At 37.1% G+C, this 20,886-nt stretch overlaps 1 protein-coding gene across 1 annotated transcript; it reads left to right on the forward strand.

Moving 5' to 3' along the window:
* Positions 1-7,251: 7,251 nt before the first annotated feature.
* Positions 7,252-20,731, forward strand: LOC106157621 (uncharacterized). Its single transcript, XM_087016445.1, has 10 exons — positions 7,252-7,390; positions 11,162-11,214; positions 11,550-11,589; positions 12,563-12,723; positions 13,286-13,449; positions 15,956-16,065; positions 16,622-16,712; positions 17,220-17,403; positions 18,132-18,273; positions 18,709-20,731. Exons 2-10 carry the CDS (start codon positions 11,191-11,193, stop codon positions 18,876-18,878), a joined length of 1,086 nt encoding a protein of 361 aa, XP_086872571.1. The 5' UTR covers positions 7,252-7,390; positions 11,162-11,190; the 3' UTR covers positions 18,879-20,731.
* Positions 20,732-20,886: the final 155 nt, after the last annotated feature.

Below are 20,886 nucleotides of genomic sequence, written 5' to 3' on the forward strand. Positions count from 1 at the left end.
AGATTGGGGAGATATAATTAAATTTTCATGAGTGTGATTTCAAAATTAACCTTTAAATACATGTACATAAAATATATATCTCGTGTAAGAGTATTACTGCATGCATTTTGTTCTTTTTGAGACATCATTTACAGAGTTCTTGCATGGATGTGGATCAACTCAAAAGTTTATGTATTCGCTTGCAACGTTGCCAGTGCTGTATTTCTAACAATTCAAAGTCGTTAAATTCAAAGACGTTTCCAATCACGCAATCCAGGCCAATACCGATCATCCCCGAGGAGACTCAGGCCAAGATTTCGAATTCAAAAGTGAATGAGGCGTAAAAAAATGCTCAATGACTTTTTTTAATTAAGTAATTTAGTTTAGCTCTAATTTTTTTTTTATTTCTGACAAGAAATTGCTTAAGATATAACCAGCAATGTGGCTCACCCATGGACCTAAACTTTTTTCTGTTTCTTTTGTCAATTAAGTCTGCAAATATCTAGTTTACTCAGACCCGATGTTCGCCAGGTAATTTTTTCTAAAAGGGATAAAAAAAAGAAAATGTACCTTGAGGGGCTTATCGGCCCTCGGTTAGCCTCGACAACAAAAGAAATTTTAAAAGGGCAACAAGAAAATGTGTAAGCGTGAACAACATATTCCATATTAACATTTACTGTGTCTACATTTACGCGAGTTTGTAAACAAGGAAATGAAAAGATTAAAAACATTATTTGAGGCTGGCGTGACATGTTAATACGTCGAACACCTGGGACGACGCTGGAGTTGACATTCTTGGCCCTACCTGATATCTCATTTATCATTGTAACTGTATGTAAACAATTGTTGGCGCCACCTCAACTATATTATTATTATTATCATGATCATAAATACGCATATTTATTATTGTTATTGCTTTGATCATTATAATCATTATTATCGTTATTATTATACTTGTCGTCCTTGCCTTTTCATAACATCGTATATTTTTCATTTATAGAATAAATTTCACCGTGTTTTTTTTAACTCAAATGTGCTGAGAAAGTGTATTCTAAATTTTTGACAATGTATAGGCATAAGGATTAGGCCATAATGTCATTGGTCTTACGAGGTCACTTTTTTGGATGGTAACGTTGATTTAGTCTGCTATCTGTACTCAACCTTTTACTTCATACTTGTAAGACTTTTGCTTCTGGCTTTCTTCTTCTTTTATTGCCATCCCTGGCAACTAGCAATATGCGATTCTTTAATTTTCACTCATTTCTTTATTTATTTTGGTCTGGCTGACAGACCTCTGCGAACACAAATATTCTAAGTTATACATAAATATAAATGCAGTTGAATATGTGTCATTTGACAACGTCCGTCATACCACCCTCTCTCTTTTTCTTTCTCTCTCTCAATGTGTGTTTGAGCGCACATTTACAAATAAATAAATTTCATTTATTTATTTGTAAATGTAGGCCTACCCGTTATGAGTATTGGCGTGACAGGATGAATTCGCAGCATGGAAATAGACAAAAAGAGAAAAAAAAGAAAAAACATGAATGAGTCAATTTTAGATAATTTTTCACGATGTCTAAAGATCATTTCATTACATTATATCTTTATATATAATTGTGGCAGCGGCAATTGCTACATACTACGTTTCACACGGCCTCCCAGGTCAACAAATTGTGTTATTAGGAGGTGTCTTCGCAATGTAGTTTTCATTCTTTGACTGCCTATACCAAAGGGAAATAAGAACCAAAATCACTCCATGCCGCTCTTGAAACAAATTATAAAGATACAGATGTTTGTGTTATGTTCCAGGTGCTTCGAAAAAAAAGGAAAAAATACCGTGGCAAGTGTTTAATTAAGACAGTCGGCGAATTTGTTCTCAAGATGAGACGACTATTCTGATTGATAAACAGTAGAAAGTTTAAAGAAACCATGTTTGCCACATTTAAACTTTACTAAATGTTCTACAGCAAATCAGAATTCTATGAAACGCACTAAAGTATATATCAACAAAGACTGATAGTTTGAAAATACATTTGGAGACAATATACAGGATATGAATGGATAAAGATGTGGGATAATGGCGAAAATAAACGCTTAAATAAACGAATATGTCGCCACAATCTGGTCATATGGATGATTAACAAATATTGAATTTAAATGCAAATCATGTTTACTATGGGATTAATATCAAATGCTTTATCCCAGAAGAAGCAAATTGAATTAGTTGCCCCGTATATACATGTATAGTTAATTTATGTCTACTACACTCATTATCATATTTTTATGTTTTCGACCGACACTACTAGAAACAGGTTTTCACACTCTCTCTCTCTCTCTCTCTATCACACACACACACACACACACACACACACACACACACACACACATTAACAGAAACACTTGCACACAAACTTCCTCTCACATTTACACTGTAATAAACCAGGAATTCCAAACGTGACGCATTCCTTTCTTTACTTATCAAGTCGGGTGTTCTACAGTGCAAAAATATCCTCAAGCAATATTTTTCTTTTTTTAACATTTATGAATTATTGAAAGCTTCCTTTACACCGTCACAGATAACAGGGCATAAAATTACATTTTAAAAGATACCATAAGTTTACGTAACGCCAAAAGGCATTACATTTGTGACTTCCCTTAAAAAAGATGGCACTCCCTAATACAACATAGTGACAGAACGATTGCACTTATGATATGACTAAATGTGTCACAGTATAATTGTCATGGTCTATGAAATACGACATGTCCCGAAATGGTTTCTTATCCGGTTTTAGTCGTTTTAAAGCTGATATTCTTAATATGGTTTCAAAACGACAAAAATAATGCCTATATGCGCCATCGGACCACAATAAACTCGTTTTGTCTGACGCTTGTGAAATTGAAAAGCGGTACCGAAAGAATATTAGGATAGGGTGTAGAAAATTTACCTTGGCTTTTCAACCTTAAAAATAAAAACAGGTAGCATGCTTCGTACAAACGGCGCTTATTTTGATTGACACAAGCTTAGAAAATGAAACCATAATTGATTAAAGCCGAGTTTACCTAAAAATACAGAATGTATTTCTATACCTTTATAAACAACCTATTGCTACACATCAAACTAAACAACAAGTAAAAAAAAACAACTTATATACTCTCTGTCAATTTGTTCGATGATTCAGGGGTTAAATACATTTCTTCTGTTTTTTATACATGAGGTAAGTATAACCTCCTTTACCTCGATAACCACACACATGTATACATATCAAAATGTTACAGTCATTTTTTTTTTTGAGAATCATATATTCTAACTTTCACATATTTTCATATATTTTCTTTACGCCTGTCAGTAGCGCTGCCTGTCAGTGCGCAATTTGAAATACCTATGGTGAGCATCATTCACATCTCTTCTTCAGAATTAGTTGGGCTCGTGGACTGTATACCCCATTCCTAATTAGAAAAGCTAGCGGGGAGAATTTCAGATAAGCGTTTGCCCTGTCAAATAGATTATTAATAGCGGGTCTCGCTTTTTTCAGTGTGCACGAATTTTCGGGTGTTTGACTTCGGTGGCGATCGGAAAGCTCCTTATGATTTAAATGTTTGGAATGGAGATTTATGGGAACAAGACCATTTCAAATTGTTTAAATAACAATACTTCCGAAATTTCAACATTTTTCATACTTAGGAGACATTTCAGATGACAATTGACACGTTATGGCTTGAAATGTTATCTCAGACATTTGCATGTACTATACTCGAAATTTAATTCTGAAAGAAAGCAACATGCTTGATATTGGGACTTTTCTATTTCCACAAAATCACTGTTCCTTTGGCCCTGGGGCGTTTGTCCTTAACAATAACAGGTGGGGACAAAAAATTGTAAAGTTTTAGTCACTCGCAAAAGAGGTAAGCCCACCATTCTGTTAGCTTCCCGATACTGCCCTCGGGGACATGTTAACAATACCGGCTACCTCGTCCCCTCCCAAGGTGCGTTATTTTTTTGTTTCGTTTTGGTTTTAGTTATGTTTACTGTGGGACTCTAAAGCGTGTGTTAATCACACGCCTCAAGCAAAAGAGGCGGTGATATGTCGCTACTCAATTTTTCTCTTTTTTTTCTTCCTTTCTTTCTTCCTTTTGTTTGACAGCATAATGCGTGACAGCAGCCCGTGAAAGGTGAAGTGGGGGGGGGGGGGGGATCACTCTCAATATACATGTATACAGTATTTGCGTGCGTTTTCCCGCTGTTGATCTGCTCTCATCATGCTTGTGTCTGCGCTCGCTTCTGCATTGACTGAAGTGTGTGTGTGTGTGTGTGTGTGTGTGTGTGTGTGTGTGTTGGGGGGGGGAGGCTCTAATGGAAATAGTTTCGTTTACTCGGTTGTGTAAAGAGCGGTCGATCTTTACCATGCTATCGTTATCACATAACGTTCGAATTAGTCAAATTTCCCTTTAAATAAGTATGAGATTAGCAGAGCGTAGGTGCTAGCTTGTAATAGGAGGGAAGTTTTTTATTCTTCTTATTCTTTTATCACTGTAATAATTATCATTGACGCTTCTAATGATTATCAACTTCTTACCTATTCATATTTATGGAGCTGAAAAACGCTGTTGTTTTCCGTAGGCTTTCTGGGTAAAGGGTATAAAATTTTGGTCTAAGTTTGGCTAAATTTTTGGGGCTTGAGTTCTATTCTCTTGATCGGCTCCTAATTACTGCGCGCGTATGAACACTCGTAAAACAGATATCTATAAGAATCAATTATGGAATACTTCAGCTTAGCATCGGATCCAGGATTATTTGAAGGACAGATGCGAAGCTGAGGGGCCCAGAGAAATTTTCGTACTTTAGAGGTCGAACGGTGCCATTTGATTTAGCTGGTCAAAATTCTAGTTCCAAGAGAGGGCCATTGGTGTGAATTTTTTTCAGAAATCGAAGGAAGAGCCAGGACCCCACTGACACTGCCCTCTAAATCAGTCACTGTGGCTCTACTTGCACAGCGTATATCAATGGAGATGACATTGCATATTTTACTACGGTCCCTCGAGTTTTGGAAAGGAAGCTGCGCTTTGACAAGCCTATTTCCCAGAAGTGTCGATTTTAGCATTTGCAGCTTTCTCTCTCTCTCTCTTTCTTTCTTTTTATTTTTTTATTATTTTGAAATAGTTGTCTATTGTTCCTTTTTGGGTCTTAACTGTTACACCCAATGCAATGAACAATGCTCACACCACAGGGCACATGTTAAATGTCTCTTTTCGAAGAAAGTGACACAGGTATTCTTTTGAAATAGCTGATTTATGACACTGTTGTCACCACCAATGGCACAGTACCACACGGCACACTGCATTTTAATATAATTATTAAAATAATTATAATCATTTTCAATTATTTGACCACTAAAAACATTTTTTGGGGATTGGGATGGGTTACAGATTAGACTTCGTTCCAACTTCTATGAGCTTTTCTGCTCTCCCTTATCACCAACATCAAAGTTTTGCTTGAATATAAGACAGAGTTCTGAAAGCATCCCCCAGGCTACGGTTTTCCCAACACGCACGGAAGGCTCAACAGGGGGCTGGGTTTTCCCCAAAAAATCTGGGGTACAGGGAGTCCTACCAAGTCCCAAAAATATACTGTAAGCGCGGGGAAGGAAATATATTTTAAAAATAATTCAAAATATAAGCCTTTTTATTTTCTGTTTTTTTTATTGATAATACTCAATTTCTTTTGGGGGATTTTATATATTTATAATAACTATATTCACTATGTATATGTCCACACAATAAAATTGATTTTTATAGATTCCTGTTCTTTTTATAAGTAACAAAGTAACAAAGGTCGTGCTAGAGACATTAAATAAAACACATGACATTTTTGATCATGTATTCGCAAATAAATTAGCCATCGCATATCCCCGCACTATGCCACATTGTAACAAAAAGCTCAACCCATGGGCCCCTCCCTCTGGGTATCTATGCCACTGCCTTGGTCTTGATTATAGCTGATAAAAATCATAATTTAGCAAAAAAAAAACTTCTGCCTATAAGAAAATATAAATAAAAATATAAATAAGAAAGGGATAGTAATGTACTCTAGTAACATTAAGTGACCATTCAGATCCTGAAGAGCCGTGTGCTAGCAAGGCCGCGATCTAAATATGGTGGACCTACATGAAAGGAAGATCGCTTAATCCTGTAATGGTCTCTCCGCCTCTCAGACGCCTCGGCCGGTTGAATTGAGCCGAGATTTTTAATTACTGTGCCCCTGCAGGGACGACGTGTGGGGAGGCGTGTGAGAGGCGGAGAAGCCATTACAGGATTAAGCGGTCTTCCTTTCATGTAGGTCCGCCATATTTAGGTCGCAGCCTTGCTAGCACTCGGATCTTCTCGATCTGAATGGTCCCTAATATCTAGTGATATTTTTTTCGGTGGGCCATTTTTTTTATTGTTATAGCTATCCCAACAGGCATTTTTCCACAAAATCGAATTAAAGCTTAAAACGTAACTCTCTCCAACTCATTGCGCAATCCGCCCCCTGCTCATGGATTTGATGTTGTTTACCAATCTAATTTGAATGAATTAATTTTAAATGTTTTCCGTGACCTTTAGATCGCCCTTTCTTCCTGGACGTTCCCCAGGGGAACCTTGAACTTCTTTTTGACGGGTTGATATCACTTTTAAGATCTAGATTGGGGAAGATAAGTAGCACTGCGGGACATGAAGACTGACAATTACTTCGGAGGATTTTCAAACGTGGATAGTATAGGCCTATCTTTGGATATTAAAGGACATTGCGTGCTAATCCTTGTGTCAGTTCATATCAGCGACAAGTACAAATTATGGTTGAGCAGGATTTGCTTTGTTAAAATCGGCCAAGCGTTAAATACGAACGGTTTAAAGGAAAAAAGTTCCAAACTGTTGATTGAAGACCTTCGTTTTTGGCCAATCTATTATAATATATCTAACCAGGTGGCCTGCCAGACGCAAATGATTTAGAATCCCGTTTTAATCAAGTCATATCAATAACCATAATCAAAATTATATACCGCAATATTTCTCCTGGTTGTAAAATCAACATCTGGAAGTCGACGAGGGAGAGTGTAAACATCTATGCATCAACGCTTGAATTTTTCTAACTTTTAACCTTTTAAAAATTGAAAAGAAGATCTGCGCTGTTTGAGGCAAACGCTAAATAAACGATATGTCGTACACATCGCATTGGCCAATCAGGTGCAAGTAGAATATATTGGGGCGTGGTATGAGTATAGCTACCAGTTCGTAGAACGGAAAAAAGCGCCGTTATAACAAGCACTAAAGGCTATAAAAGGTACATTACCGCTGTGAAATTCATTGCCACTGCTTTGACATCAATTTCAACGTGAGGGCAAGATCTATCTGATCACCAATCATTTGCAAGGTAAGGCCATGTTTTCCATGAAGCTGCATTGTAAATTATCTGTGTGTATTGCACTTTTTGTACATTACCACTTTATGCCATGTCAAATATATATATATATATTTGATTTTAAGATTTTAAGTATAAAAATTTTCTTTATGGATTTGGTTGTTGTCGTAACTGCGTGACCGTAACAAATTTGATTTAGCGTGTAATGTGTGCGCACTTGATAGTGATTCTGGATAGTTTCACACGTTATAATTTTCCAAAACTTTTTAAATCGTATAAAAACCGATTCCACAGCCTGTATATTTGTTATTTAAGCAACGCATGAATATATCCGATTTTGTGGGATAGTATAGATTGGCTTTGGGGTCTTAAAACGATGTAACCTCTCGTAATTATTACATTTCAAGTAAAACTGTAAGTTAATTTACCAACCCAAATAAAGGTAAAAGAGGGAAGCTATTGCAAAAGGCAATTTTTGACTGAAAGCGAAATCGTCATTGTAGCCTCCTCAGCGTGTGTAGGGTCATTTCATGCTACAACCGACTTTTACCACCAGAGGCGCATTAATTTTTTAGGTGATATATTTCTTTGACAAAAAACTTAAAAAATGCTGCGTAGTGTATGAGATGAGAAGCATCGGTGCATTTAATGGATGAAATCATGCAGCGTTAGTACTTTATGTATCTTCTACCTTGGTAGGATGGCAAATGTTTTTATCCTACTTAGGCTATGAGCCAAAGTAAAACAAATATTTAGGGAATAGGAATTTACAAAAATTTACTGATTGTACAACCAATAAGTAAGCTGGCCATGTTGAAAAAAATCGAAGTCACATCGTAGTATTTTGTACAGTATAGGCCTACTCTGGATTGGAAGATGCACCTGACGCGTCTGCGCATGGAGTCAGAAAAAAAAATTGTGCTGTTGACAGAGTGATGGCGTTCCACATAGGGACCAAAGATAGTCTTTTGTGTTTCTGTTTGTTGGGTTATCAGTGCCCGAGTGTATCCCCCCCTACATATTTGCAACGTGTATGTATTGTTAAGGTTCCCGTTGACCACTCCCAGCTCACCAACACCATGGCAACCAATACACAACCCCATACCATGGTTTATGTATGACGAGTCCTGTTGGCCAGAGAAAAAAATTAGGAAGAAATAAATTAGTACTTCTCATTAGCCTTTCTCCAAACCCTTACTTGTCAACAACGCTGTACCTGCTTTCATCTGAGAACATTTACCATTGTTCAGTTGCTGCCTGGTGTCCATGTTGGAATTCTGGTATACCATATGACTAGACAAAGACGGTTACTGGCGAAGAACATTACAACCCTGCCAAAAGAACGACCGCTGTTACATGTAATGCGTCTTTTGACCGTGAACTCAGAAACGGAGTTTGCTCTTTTTTGGTCAAATAATGAGGTCGAGTTCCTTATTGTCATTCTTTCTTCTCAAGGAGTAGTCCCCCCCTTCGTCCTGATACAGGTTATCTTGCCCTTGTGCCTGTGCCTGTTTTGTTCAACCCTCTTCATGGTTACTGGAACAACCCAACTATCAGGCAATTTCGTGCCCCCCCCCTCCCCCCCCCCCCCCCCCCCCCCCCCGTGTCAACTGTATTGTCAACCATGTATCCTCTCACTTAATTCCTAATTTACATGATGATTTGCTACCTAGTTGTTACCTTGTACTTTATGAATTCTACACGCCTCAAAGATGGCATTCCACTTGTAAATTTAATTCTATGGTAGCCCTTATAAGCGATGTACATAAATGCGGTAGAGGTGCCACTTGGTAGGGGACTTGAAAACGGAATGTTAGTCCGCTAGTCTTAAGTGCCCATGTTCATCTATGATCATGGGGTTATCAACCATGGAAGTTTAAATTTCTTAAACCTAATGGTCTAGGAGATAGTGGAAATTACAATGTTAAAAAATTAGAATCGACCTCCCCAGAAACAGCACAAACTTGAACTTTTAAGTGCCCATGCACAACCCAGATGACAAGTTAAAACCAATCAATAAAGTTTGACCTTCCTAACACAAAAAGTGTATGAGGTGTACGCAGAAATTACAGTGTGGAAGGAAATTAGAGCCAACCACTCCCCAGGGGCAGCTCAACCCCCAGTTACACTTATATTTTGAAATGCCCGTGCCCTTCCCTGATGACAGGTCTATCAATCCCCAAAGTTTCAACTTCCTACATGTAACTCTAAGGCAGTAGGAGGAGATAGCGGAAATTAATTAGTTAGCGTGAAAAAAATTCGAGTCAACCACCTACAAGGGACACAAGGAACAGCTCAATCTCCAGACACACTGAAATTTTGAAGTAAACGTGCACATCCCTGATGACAGTCCTCACAGTTTCAAATTCCTAACTCTAATGGAATAGGAGGAGATAGCGGAAATTAATAAAGCCTGGCTCCCAACTCCACGCACGATTTTTCATGGGTACGTTTTTTTAAGTGCCTCTCGTCTGGATGGACCGTAGCTAGATCGCAGGGAAGGAATCAAGTAATTGGTGATTGCAAGGAGTACGCAAGAAGAAAGTGCATGGAAAGTGCGAAAGAACCGCAGCCCCCGCACGTCAGAAGTACCTGCTGTCGCTGACGGGCTTCTGCAAGGGTCCTGCGCGCCTCATGCATGCTAAGTACAAGCATCGTGCACTACGTACGTGATCCGTAGAGTACGGCCAACGCAAGGGGAACACAAGGGCAACGCAAGTGAATGTTGAGCAGTCTTGCTGACTTCCTACGGTTGTTGCTCGTCCTTTGCACGCGAGTCTTGCGTGATGAGATGTTTTTTGGGAAGGTATAAAAACTGCAAGTTTAAGGAGAACATTATATCCGCAGCAGTGTTCAAAGATGTTGCCTTTTTAGGCATTTTTCAAACTTGAAGTCCCATGCTTTTTCGTGCATGCTTCTCCTTTTAAACCCGCGGTCCGTGCGCATGGAATGACCACTACTCACTCAAAATTCACGAAACCCGTGAGCTCCACACGGCGGGCGCGTGAAGTGCAGAGTCAGCACGGAATGAGCAAGAAATAAGTACGTGTATTGTGGGCCTTAACCACGTGCATTGCACGCATCGTAACCAACCAAGTGCAGTGGAACAAAAGAATTTCCTAAAGTGTGCCGTACGACAGGCGAACGTGTTCCATTTTTTTTGACATGTCGTAGACTGCACGCAGCGGGTGTTGATCATGTCGAAAAATTTCTACGTGCTGTCTGCGCCCTCCAAATGTTGCACGATGGACGTGCTCCTCAGGCACGAAATCCCACGTTTACCCAATTTTTTTGGTCCGTAGACCACACGTAGCAGCCCGTACGTTGGGTTGGGACCCAGGCCTAACATACAGACGCAAGGACGCACGGACAGGCGGCATAACATGATCAGGGGCGGATCCAGAGGTATTTTCTGACAGCCTTCGAACCTATCCTTGATGATCTATCCTCAATTTTTGGCCGTCTTCCGACAGTTATTTAAAGGGTACCGGAGGAGACAGGATTGTGCCGGAAGTGACGTGTAGTGGTGTAAGACGTGAGCCTGAGTGGTCTTTTTTAGCTGGAGGTGAACGGGAGTGAAGACATGGGCTCAGAGAAAAAAGCAGTTTTTCCAACAACATAGTAAGATAAAATTTTTTACCAAAAATGCCCATGGGGAGCATTTTTATCAATAGAGGATTTTTATTTTTTATTATGACCGCATTATGGACTCATAACTGCAGTTAAGTAACTAGTAAAAATGAAAGCTTTATGTTTGTTTAAACCGTTATTTGTTATTTACAGATTGTTGGTGAGAAAGGAAAAAGGGAAAAATGCAAAATATCATCTTTTTAATGGTGAGCGGCAATTTGTGTGTTAAAGAAATGTTTCGGTGTATGCCACTTTGTGGCAAAAAATTGGGACAGTGCCTGTGTGGCATTTTATTCAAAAACAATTAATGTAACAGGAGACTAGTTCTGTATTTATTTATTATTTATTCATTTATTATTATTTATTGATAACGGTCTTTCTAAGCTGTAAATATGAAAATCATTTAAAAAGTTTTACAACCATGTGACGAAATGGTGCACCTTGATCTTGTCACCTCTCCTTTTGTAATGTGTGAATGTATAATACCACATGCAAAAAGCACCAAAAAATTCACCATTAAAAGTTCCACTTTTCTCTTTAGGTTTTCCTCACTGGATATGCTTATGGCCAAACCACTCTTAGTAAGTATACATTGCATACCCCCCTCCATTGCTGTATTGACATCATTGGTATAATCATACGTGTCGCAGGCCAATTCCCAATTCAGACAGATTTTCAAATTAACCTAGGTCCAGTCCACTGATTTATGTCATGTTTAATGTTCTTTAAATTAAATGAGTGACGCAAATCTTCATATTTAAAATTAAACTCACTGAGAACGCTGTCGCCGTTTAGTAACCATTCCTGAACAGCGTGCACGTAAGTTTGGAGGTTTTACAAAAGAGTAACTTATCTTTGACATACTTTTCTAATATTATCAATAAATAACTGTCACTAGAGGAGATGACAATGGTTCATTGTAGTGACAAGGGCCAGGCTCTTAGAAAATTATGAAATTTGACTTTTCGGGGACCTTATCGTGTACTCACGAATTTAATAAAACATTGAATGTCGTAAATAGGCGGTAAAATGGAATTGTGTTCCTTGTCCCTCTTACTTACCAACAGTCCCAATGAAGTTTTAAATTTGAATTCGTATATCAATATGCAGATCTGTATGTCTCAATCATTCTCAATTTATGCAAAATAGGTTTAACAAAATAGTAATTATCTTACTTATCAATACTTTACCCATTTGTTCCTTCTGAAATAAAGTACTATTCACTAAGCATACTTTATTCATATCTTCATTAACATGCTGTGGCTTTACTTGACTCCAAAATTGACTCAAAAATTGTTTAGATTTTATAATAATATACATCTTCTGAGGTTTGATTTACGTAAATGTGAACGCCAGGTTGTTTTTTATCATTTATTTCAGCAGCAAGGCTGTCTATACCTGCTTTTATTTTTATCAAAAAGTATGACATATCCAGCCAAAATAAGGAGCTGGTATCCTTTAAATTAATGTGTTGAATTTCTTACTTTGCTCCGTTTGGGCAGACATCTTTCACCATTAATAGACTTTCATAAATATATAAATTATATGTTTCAGACTACACGTGCATAGCTTCATCAGCAGAGGTTACACTTGCCCTATCCGCGCCCGATCCCAATTATTATGCAGTATATGAAATAAGCAGTTACGACAACTGCTCATTTACCAGTGATAATGTTAACAGCCAATGGACGGCAACGCTAAACTATACTACTTGTGTACGTAAGCATGCACACTGACATCCGAATGACGTCTTGAAATGATGTTATCTTTAAATCTATTCAATACCTTCCTTTTTAGATTTATCCAATTTCTCCCGTAGATATTTCACCCAGATATAACTGGGAATAGCACCAGACATTGCTTTTGCGTTGGTCGTATTGATCAGTGGATCAAAAACTAAACAGTTTATTTAAACTGATAGACTGAAATATGATTTTTTTACACTTTTCGTTTGCGAATTCCGTTATATCTTTTTGAAGCATAGATTCTAGTTCCGTGGCTTGCAGCATATTCCATTAGCTATTTGTCGTTGGTGCCCAGTGTTTCAAAACAAGTAAGAATAGCACAAAAATGTGAGGCAAATTAGTCGTGGGACATCAATTAAACATCTATCAAACAACGGATCGATCCCCCTACTCTTTCCTTCTCTCTCTCTCTCTCTCTCTCTCTCTCTCTCTCTCACACACACACACACACACACACACACACACAGTTCTTGTCTCTTTCACTAGACTTTATCTACTCGTGTCTTTTTTAATTCGTCTATTTTTAATACAGGGCATCCAGGATTCAGTCACTCCTACTCAGTACAATCTAACCATTAGGGCAGTGTTTCAAGGGAACCAAGTTGAGAGTAGACATGATTATGAGTACCTCCTCTCTTGTGACACAACCATCGAATCCACTGTGACAGAAACAGTTGACGCCACCCCTGCCAACGTGTAAGTATACGAGTGTATTTCCAACATACATGGAACGTTATTATAACGTTACCATAACGTTTATATAACCGAAAAAAAAAAAAAAACGTTATAGAAAGTTTATAAAACGTCCTGTACGTGCTAGGTTACCACTTTTGTTTACAAGCAATTTGTAATAATAATAATAATAATAATAATAGTTTTCCACTGATCATATTACTTGTTGCTACTGAATAATGTGTCTTCTAAGTTATGCCTTTATTAATCACCACTTTAAATGCAGTGGTATTCGAATGCAATGCATTGGAATGTAGCGAAATGTAGTGATGGAACTAAAGGAGAAGAGTGAAATACATTTATAATCGTGTAATAACAAAAGACTGAAACATTTTTAAAAAAAGATACAGAAAAATAAAAAAATAGCGAGGAAGGGAGCGACGAACATGTAAAGAACGACAATGCAAAATAACGGTATAATTATAGAGATGTTGTTAAGTTTTAGTTTTCTTATACACTTTAAGGTAATAAATACATAATATGGCGACTTAAAAGTAAGCAACAACATATGAAGGCCAGGAGAAACCGGTATTGTCTAAAATAATGTTAAAATAACCAAATGCCGATGTAGAGGATGAAAACTTTTTTAAGCTCTCCACTGACTTATTTTACTACGATAAGATGAAAACAATTACCTAATATCATCCAAATCGATATAAATTAACATATAAGATATAAAATAATAAAAAGAAAACAAAACAATTTACAAAATATATAGTTACCTCTTTACCCACTGATGAGAATCAACCAAGCTGCGCCCAGGTCAAGTATGTGCCCACTGATATAGCTGCTGGCGACTAAAACTACTCAGATATTCATAATCATATATTAATTTTCTTAAACCGACGATAGCGGCATTGTGTAAGGCGTGACTGACTTGTTGATGTCGACATCAGTACTCATCATGTTAAAGATAAACAGGGCTGCGACTACCATCTATTGGCAAAGTAAGAAAATATGGTTTGTATAATTAGTTGATTTTTAAAATACACTTTGTATACAGGGCGGATCCAGGGTTATTTGCAGGGGACCGCCGATGCGATTTTTGGTATTTTAGAGGGCGAACGGTGCCATTCCGTACTGTTTAGTACTATAAATCAGCTAGTCAAAATTCTTATACCAAAAGGGGAATATATATATTAGTGTGATTTTTTCAGACACCGAAAGGGGGGCCAGGACCCCCCTGACCCCCCTCTAAATCCGCCACTGTTTCTATAGCTGTGTCTTTTCTCTACGCACCACAAAGCAATTTCAATTCGCTAGATACTATTTTGCTAATACTTATTTATTTTGTCTACAGCAATAAAAAAAATGTACTGGTACTTGAAAATTACCCTCTACCAGGGCGACAGATTGATTTTTCACATATATTCACAGATAGGTCTCTAGATAAATAGACAGTCATTTTGGTCTGATTCAGCAAAAAATGTCCACAATAATAACTGAGACCCTGGTAGAGAGTACTTGATAATATACCATGGAATTGATGGATTGATAGTTTGCGGATGATACTTCTTAGCACTTCTGAGTCTGATTATCGGGATCAAGTTCCGGCCATTGTTTCATGGTGCTCTGAAAACTACCTCGAGCTTAATGTCAAAAAGACGAAAAAATTATCATAGGAAAATTCAACAGAAATCAGCCATCTTATGATAAATAGTTCCGAGGTTGAAACAGTCAGAAATTTTTAATTTCTTGGCATGCATATCTCTGATGATCTTAAATGGCACATCAACAAAGATAAAATTGTTTGTAAGGCTCAGCAAAAACTTAATGGATTTTAGTACTTTTTTTGTATCTTATTTTATCAATTTTCATTTTATACTTTTGTGTATAAATATGACATTATTATTATTATTATTATTATTATTATTATTATTATTATTATTATTATTACATGAGGCACATGTGGGAACTAAAATATCCGGCCATCTTGGATACAGAGGTCCACTTAGGCCAATAATATTTTTGGCACGAAAATGTAGGAAATCCGCCGAAAGTTGGAAAATCCCTTTCCTATATCAGTGACACATAGTAGATATCAACAGACAGGTTTTATTTTTAAATGTCGAGAGTTGACTTGGATAGAATGCTTTGATTTTTAAAATGCACTTTGTATACAGGGGGTAGCTCTATCATTTACTCTCTTTTGCAACATTTTCCACACCATTTTACATCGATTAATTTTAAAAATTCTGAAAAAAATTCGAAAGAAAAATTAGTAATACTCCTACATAGCACTCGTCTTCTGCAATGTATGTTATATTGGCCAAGAGAATCCCACGGTGCATTTCTAACATCATTTTAGTCAAAAGAAATTATGGCAATTAGGGAGAAGTGTGTTGGATTTATGTACATTTATCCAGGGGGTCCAAGAACTTTGTATATTACTAGATGACACACACACACACACACACTCGCGCGTTTGGTCATTGGTCATTTTTTTAATATATCTCTTTCAATTTTTAAGGATCTTTCAGGCTGGAACTGCAAATGCTGCTTTGCCTGAAATAACCATGTCTATAAGTGGAAATGAGTATGGCACTAGTGTCACTATGACGGCCACGATGGATAATTCGGGTAAATGTTGTTAGTCTGTATTTTGGGTAGAAAGTCGCTTAATTAAAATGCAATAACTTCAGCTGTCACTATTAACTATTCGATCTTTTCCTTCTTTTTATGAAAGAAACCCTGATTTCTTTCGCTCGGTCCAGGATAGGTATGTCATTCCTGTCATATACTGTAGGTGTAACGTGACAGACAGTCCCCCGTGAAAGAGAGTCCATTGTACAATATCAACCTGTATCTACCTGTTCAATATCTAAATTATACATATTTATTACCGTTGCAAGTGAAATTCGCCAGTCTTCATCTCCATTATGAGAGGGATTCAAAATTGGAGATTTAAAAATCTTAAAAGAGCTTAGAAGATTAAAATTTTGCCAATGGCATTGCGTGTGTTGTACCCTATTAGTAAAAAATGTCTCTTCTAAATAGATCAACTATCACTGTGTATTTTGCATGATTAGATACGCTCTGAACATACAACCATAAGATCTGAGCATATTATCATTGCATATTGACTTATGTTTGACAAGAAACTTTTCCGCGGCTAACTGCCTTCACTTCCTTTTAGCTGTGCCTGGGTTGGTATCTTTACGAGCAGCAGAGTGCACTGCCGTAAATCCTGACGACACAGCCATAAGACAACCATTGAGCGCCGATTAGTAAGCACTTTTTCTATACCTACGTATAAACCTAGTATACCTACACATATGCTCTTACCTACCTGAAAGGGTGGTCGACACACTCATGTAAGTAATATGACCTTGACCAGAGTGAAGCAGAGGCGGCACTTACACACTTTGAAAATACTAGAAATACTTCACATTTGTAACGAAGGCTAGCTCTGATTATTTATTAATATGTATCCCAAACTCGAATCTTATAATATCATTTCAAATTGTAGAAACACTAAAAATAAATAATGATTGTTTGTAAACAAATTAACACCTTTTTTCACACATCATTTAATATTACGGTTAACATATTATTAATTAGATTTAATGATACCATGGCAGCATTAAATCTAATTAATAATATGTTAACCGTAATATTAATTAGATTTATACGATACCATGGCAGCATTAAATCTAATTAATATTACGGTTAACATATTATTAATTAGATTTAATGCTGCCATGGTATCGTATAAAGTCAATGATCTTTTTCAGTTGTTGGACTTATGAATCTACTCCCCCTTCAGGGTGGACGTTGGTTAATTCGAATCCGTTCGAAATTGTATCTCCGACATTCGAACTGTTTAAGTTTGCTGGAACGTTCAATATTCGATTTGAATGTACTTTCACATTCTGCACGTCTAATACTATAGCGCTTTGCGACCATTCGCTGGCGGAGGTAAGTCACCTTCACATCTCTGTTGATCTTATGCCTATAAGATACATAAGCTGTACTCAGAATAGAAGTTATTACACTTGAGGCAAAGTCCGTGTTATGGTTACTTATAATTGGCTGGCACGCCCCCTCGCAAAGCAACATAGAAAACATCATGGGCCACAAAGTTTTCCCGACTTAACCACAGTACTTAAGTTTCGAGAGGGGGGGGGGGGGGGGGCGTGCCGGACAATTCGGCTGATTATATAGACTACGCTTTACCAAGAATCCCCGCTTAGATAGATCGATCTTGCTACTGCGATAAAATTTATTCTTAACACAGCCATAAATTTACACAGCATATTAGATAATCAACCATCAAATTTATTCGTTTATTTTTCTACCTGTACATGTAATTATACTAGATTGATTACTGTATCTTTATTGAAGCTGGCCTCTTTGTTTTTAAAATGCGTTTTCTTTTGGATGCTTCTTGATATTGTCCAATTTCAAATTGTTAGAAAGCATAATCTCCTGTTTTTCGGTAAGTCCGTTCCACAGTAAATTCATAAAGCCCCTCTCATTTCTGTCATTGGCCAAAAACCATCCATGTACTGTGATGCACAATCCAGTTGTTTTTGTTTGGTTACTTGTCCTATTAACATTTTTGAAGCATAACCCATTACAGTGCATACTTCTATGATGTGCTACATGGCTTATGTTTCATCATACCATCATCTGACGTTTTTAAGGATAGTAATCAGTGCGATGCCAAAGATGCTGCCCGCCGTAAGCGGTCCATAAAGACGGACAACGAAACCTCGCATGAATCTGTTACCGCCAGTGTTATTGTGGAATTTGGAAAAACACCGATTGCGCCTTCGGCAAAATCAGGTACTGACTCTTCAAATCATCTCACAGGTTTCTACTTTTACCGTCGTAAATAATTATAATTTCAATATGGTCGAAGATTAACAAGGCGGACATCAATTTTGACGTGTTAATAGATAGCATGGCACCCACTGTGAGGATCAGGTAAGAGAAACAATCGGCGAACGTTTTAACCTGTGATTCGGTGTCAACCCGCACGGCGACTGAGAATTGAAACAAAGCTTTGAGTAAGACAACTTATGGTTATTTGAAGAATGCTTGAATCGTGATGGGACTTTATCATATCAAGAAATTAAAATAGGACTAAAAATTGCAGCGTTATTTAAAGCTGAGTTAAATTCCCAACTTGAGCATAATTATTTTTGATTTTATTATGAACAAAGTCAAAACGTTAAAGTCGTTTTCCAAGTTAATATTCTTATATATATTGTATTTCAGAGGAACCACCGGTCGAAAATTGCAGCAACCAAGAAGTCTTTATTGCCATAACTTCCGTTGTTGCTGTGGTCTTATTCCTTGCCGTGCTTGTTATCGTATTCATGTTTAAGAAGTTGACAAGCCTCAGACGTCAAGATGACAAGCTAGGTGCCACCAATCCTGCGTTTTAACAAGTGGATTTTTAAATGGAATCAACTAACGGACTGCCGCAAATGAAATCATCGTCATTACAACTTCAAGCCAAATATTTAAACTGAAATTTAAGCTATGCTATGAGTGCTAAGAGGATTAACGTGAACGTTCTTTATGGTTTTGATATGACGGTTTGTTCATAGAATAAGTGTAACATGGTACTCTGGAAAACCTCAATTGCCAAATTTGCTTATATGTTCCTTTTCCACAGAACCAACCCCAGTATCGAAACCCTGCAACATCTACAATCTACATGTTGGTCTACCCTAAAAATTCTCCGATATAATCCATTGGTCTACCCGCACTTCTCGCTTTAAACCTCCACAATCCTTCAACTGGGACAAGCAATGTGCAAACCTCACGTGATACGAAGAAATTTCCAAACTGTTATCGGTGTTATTGTAAAACCTCTGTAGTGATCACGCCATGTTAAACTATCTTGTTGTATATTAAGATTTTTGCATTTCCACTAATTTCGTTTCCACTTGGTTGCCCTTTCTTCTGATTCATTTGTGGTATCGATTCGACAAGGACGTTATCTTTGACAATTGTAACCCACGGTAAATAAGAAGGCATGGTGGCCGACAACTTGTATATTACTCAGCACCACGTTATCTTGTTTCTTAAAAAACTAATGAAAACACTGTCCGCTAGATCTGCATGAATTAACATGTAGTGCATTTTCAGTAATTCGAATATTTTAAATGTTTGATTTGTAATTAATAACCATGCTTTTACACGTATGTCATCAGTAATACTTTTGAATTCAACCGTCTTATGGACCTCCATGAAACCCTTTTTTTATTTCCGAGAACAAGATATTGCAGGTGTTGTATGAAACGATCCCCGTTGCAAGAAGATCATGGTTGTAAGGGAAAATGCCGTTCTGGTTGCATATTAAATGCACGTACACATCTTTGTACTAATACCTTTACAAGAGCTTGGCGAAAGCACGTTCAAGTAGTCACTTGCATTGTATCAATTTATATACTAGAACTAGAAGGCCTACTTGTATATTGTTTCTTAAATAACAAATCTTCGGCGTAATTGGCACCAAGGCAACCGATTTGTGAAGGCCCATGTGTGTTGTATCACCTGAAAGTAAGGCAATGAAAATAAGTACCAATCTTCACCATTGTTCCCTTAGGAAATCTCGGAACAATTCAGTCCACGTGGATTGAACAGTCTGGTGCAAAAGCGGGAAATGGATTGTTCAGCAGAGGCATCGCGACCATGTTATTTTACCTGGTGACACTACATGTATATGTTTATGCATCTGCACTTACTGTGTTGAATGGTATTTTTGTTTTTGGTTAATTAATCGATTTTGATCGCTCGTTTTGTGATGGACGTGTAAGTTACCTGACAATGATAGAACGCAATTAATTACTGTTTTCTCTTTCTTATTTTTGCTTTTAAATACAGAATTACATCAACGATATGCTGTAAATAGAAAGTATATGTGTACTTCCTTCTCACTAGTTGTGATAATTTTTATGTTTTGTTTTGTTTTGTTTTTCTCTGATCCTCAGCTGTTTGGTTGTTTCCCTGTGTGGATTATGGATTCCAACTCACTAGAGCTTTTCAGATTTTTTCCTAAATCTTTTTATGTTTCGTATACTACTATGAGTTTATAATAAGAAATATTTCGATAAGTCTTTCGATCAAGAAAATTACATCGATTACATGCAGTGTAGATGACGAGTGTTCTCTGATAATACACAGGCATATTATTAGATGTAATACCGGTGGTTAAAAGATATTTGACATCATTGGATCTAATTTCACATTTATTGGCTTGGGAAGCGAAATATACTATTCGGAAAGCAAATGAAGTGTTCGTTTTATTATTTTTTTTAGTTTTTAGCAGGTTCTTTTTAATGTTTCTTTACAATACAAATGAAGACAAACGGGTATATATCACAAGGCCGATATGTTTTAAGTATTGCAATAAGTTTTGATTATACTATGCAAAACTATTTATTT

This window comes from Lingula anatina, chromosome 7 (assembly GCF_051362555.1).
Source record: "Lingula anatina isolate TDL-2025a chromosome 7, LinAna3.0, whole genome shotgun sequence".
Taxonomy (NCBI): Eukaryota; Metazoa; Brachiopoda; class Lingulata; order Lingulida; family Lingulidae; genus Lingula; species Lingula anatina.

What these genes read in the sequence shown, in the direction of transcription:
- LOC106157621 (XM_087016445.1), top strand. Translation starts at nt 11,191, where the DNA reads ATGCAAAATATCATCTTTTTAATG. An exon ending in AAAATATCATCTTTTTAATG is followed by an intron (nt 11,215 to 11,549) that starts GTGAGCGGCAAT and finishes TTTTCTCTTTAG; the next exon opens with GTTTTCCTCACTGGATATGC. An exon ending in TGCGCCTTCGGCAAAATCAG is followed by an intron (nt 18,274 to 18,708) that starts GTACTGACTCTT and finishes ATTGTATTTCAG; the next exon opens with AGGAACCACCGGTCGAAAAT.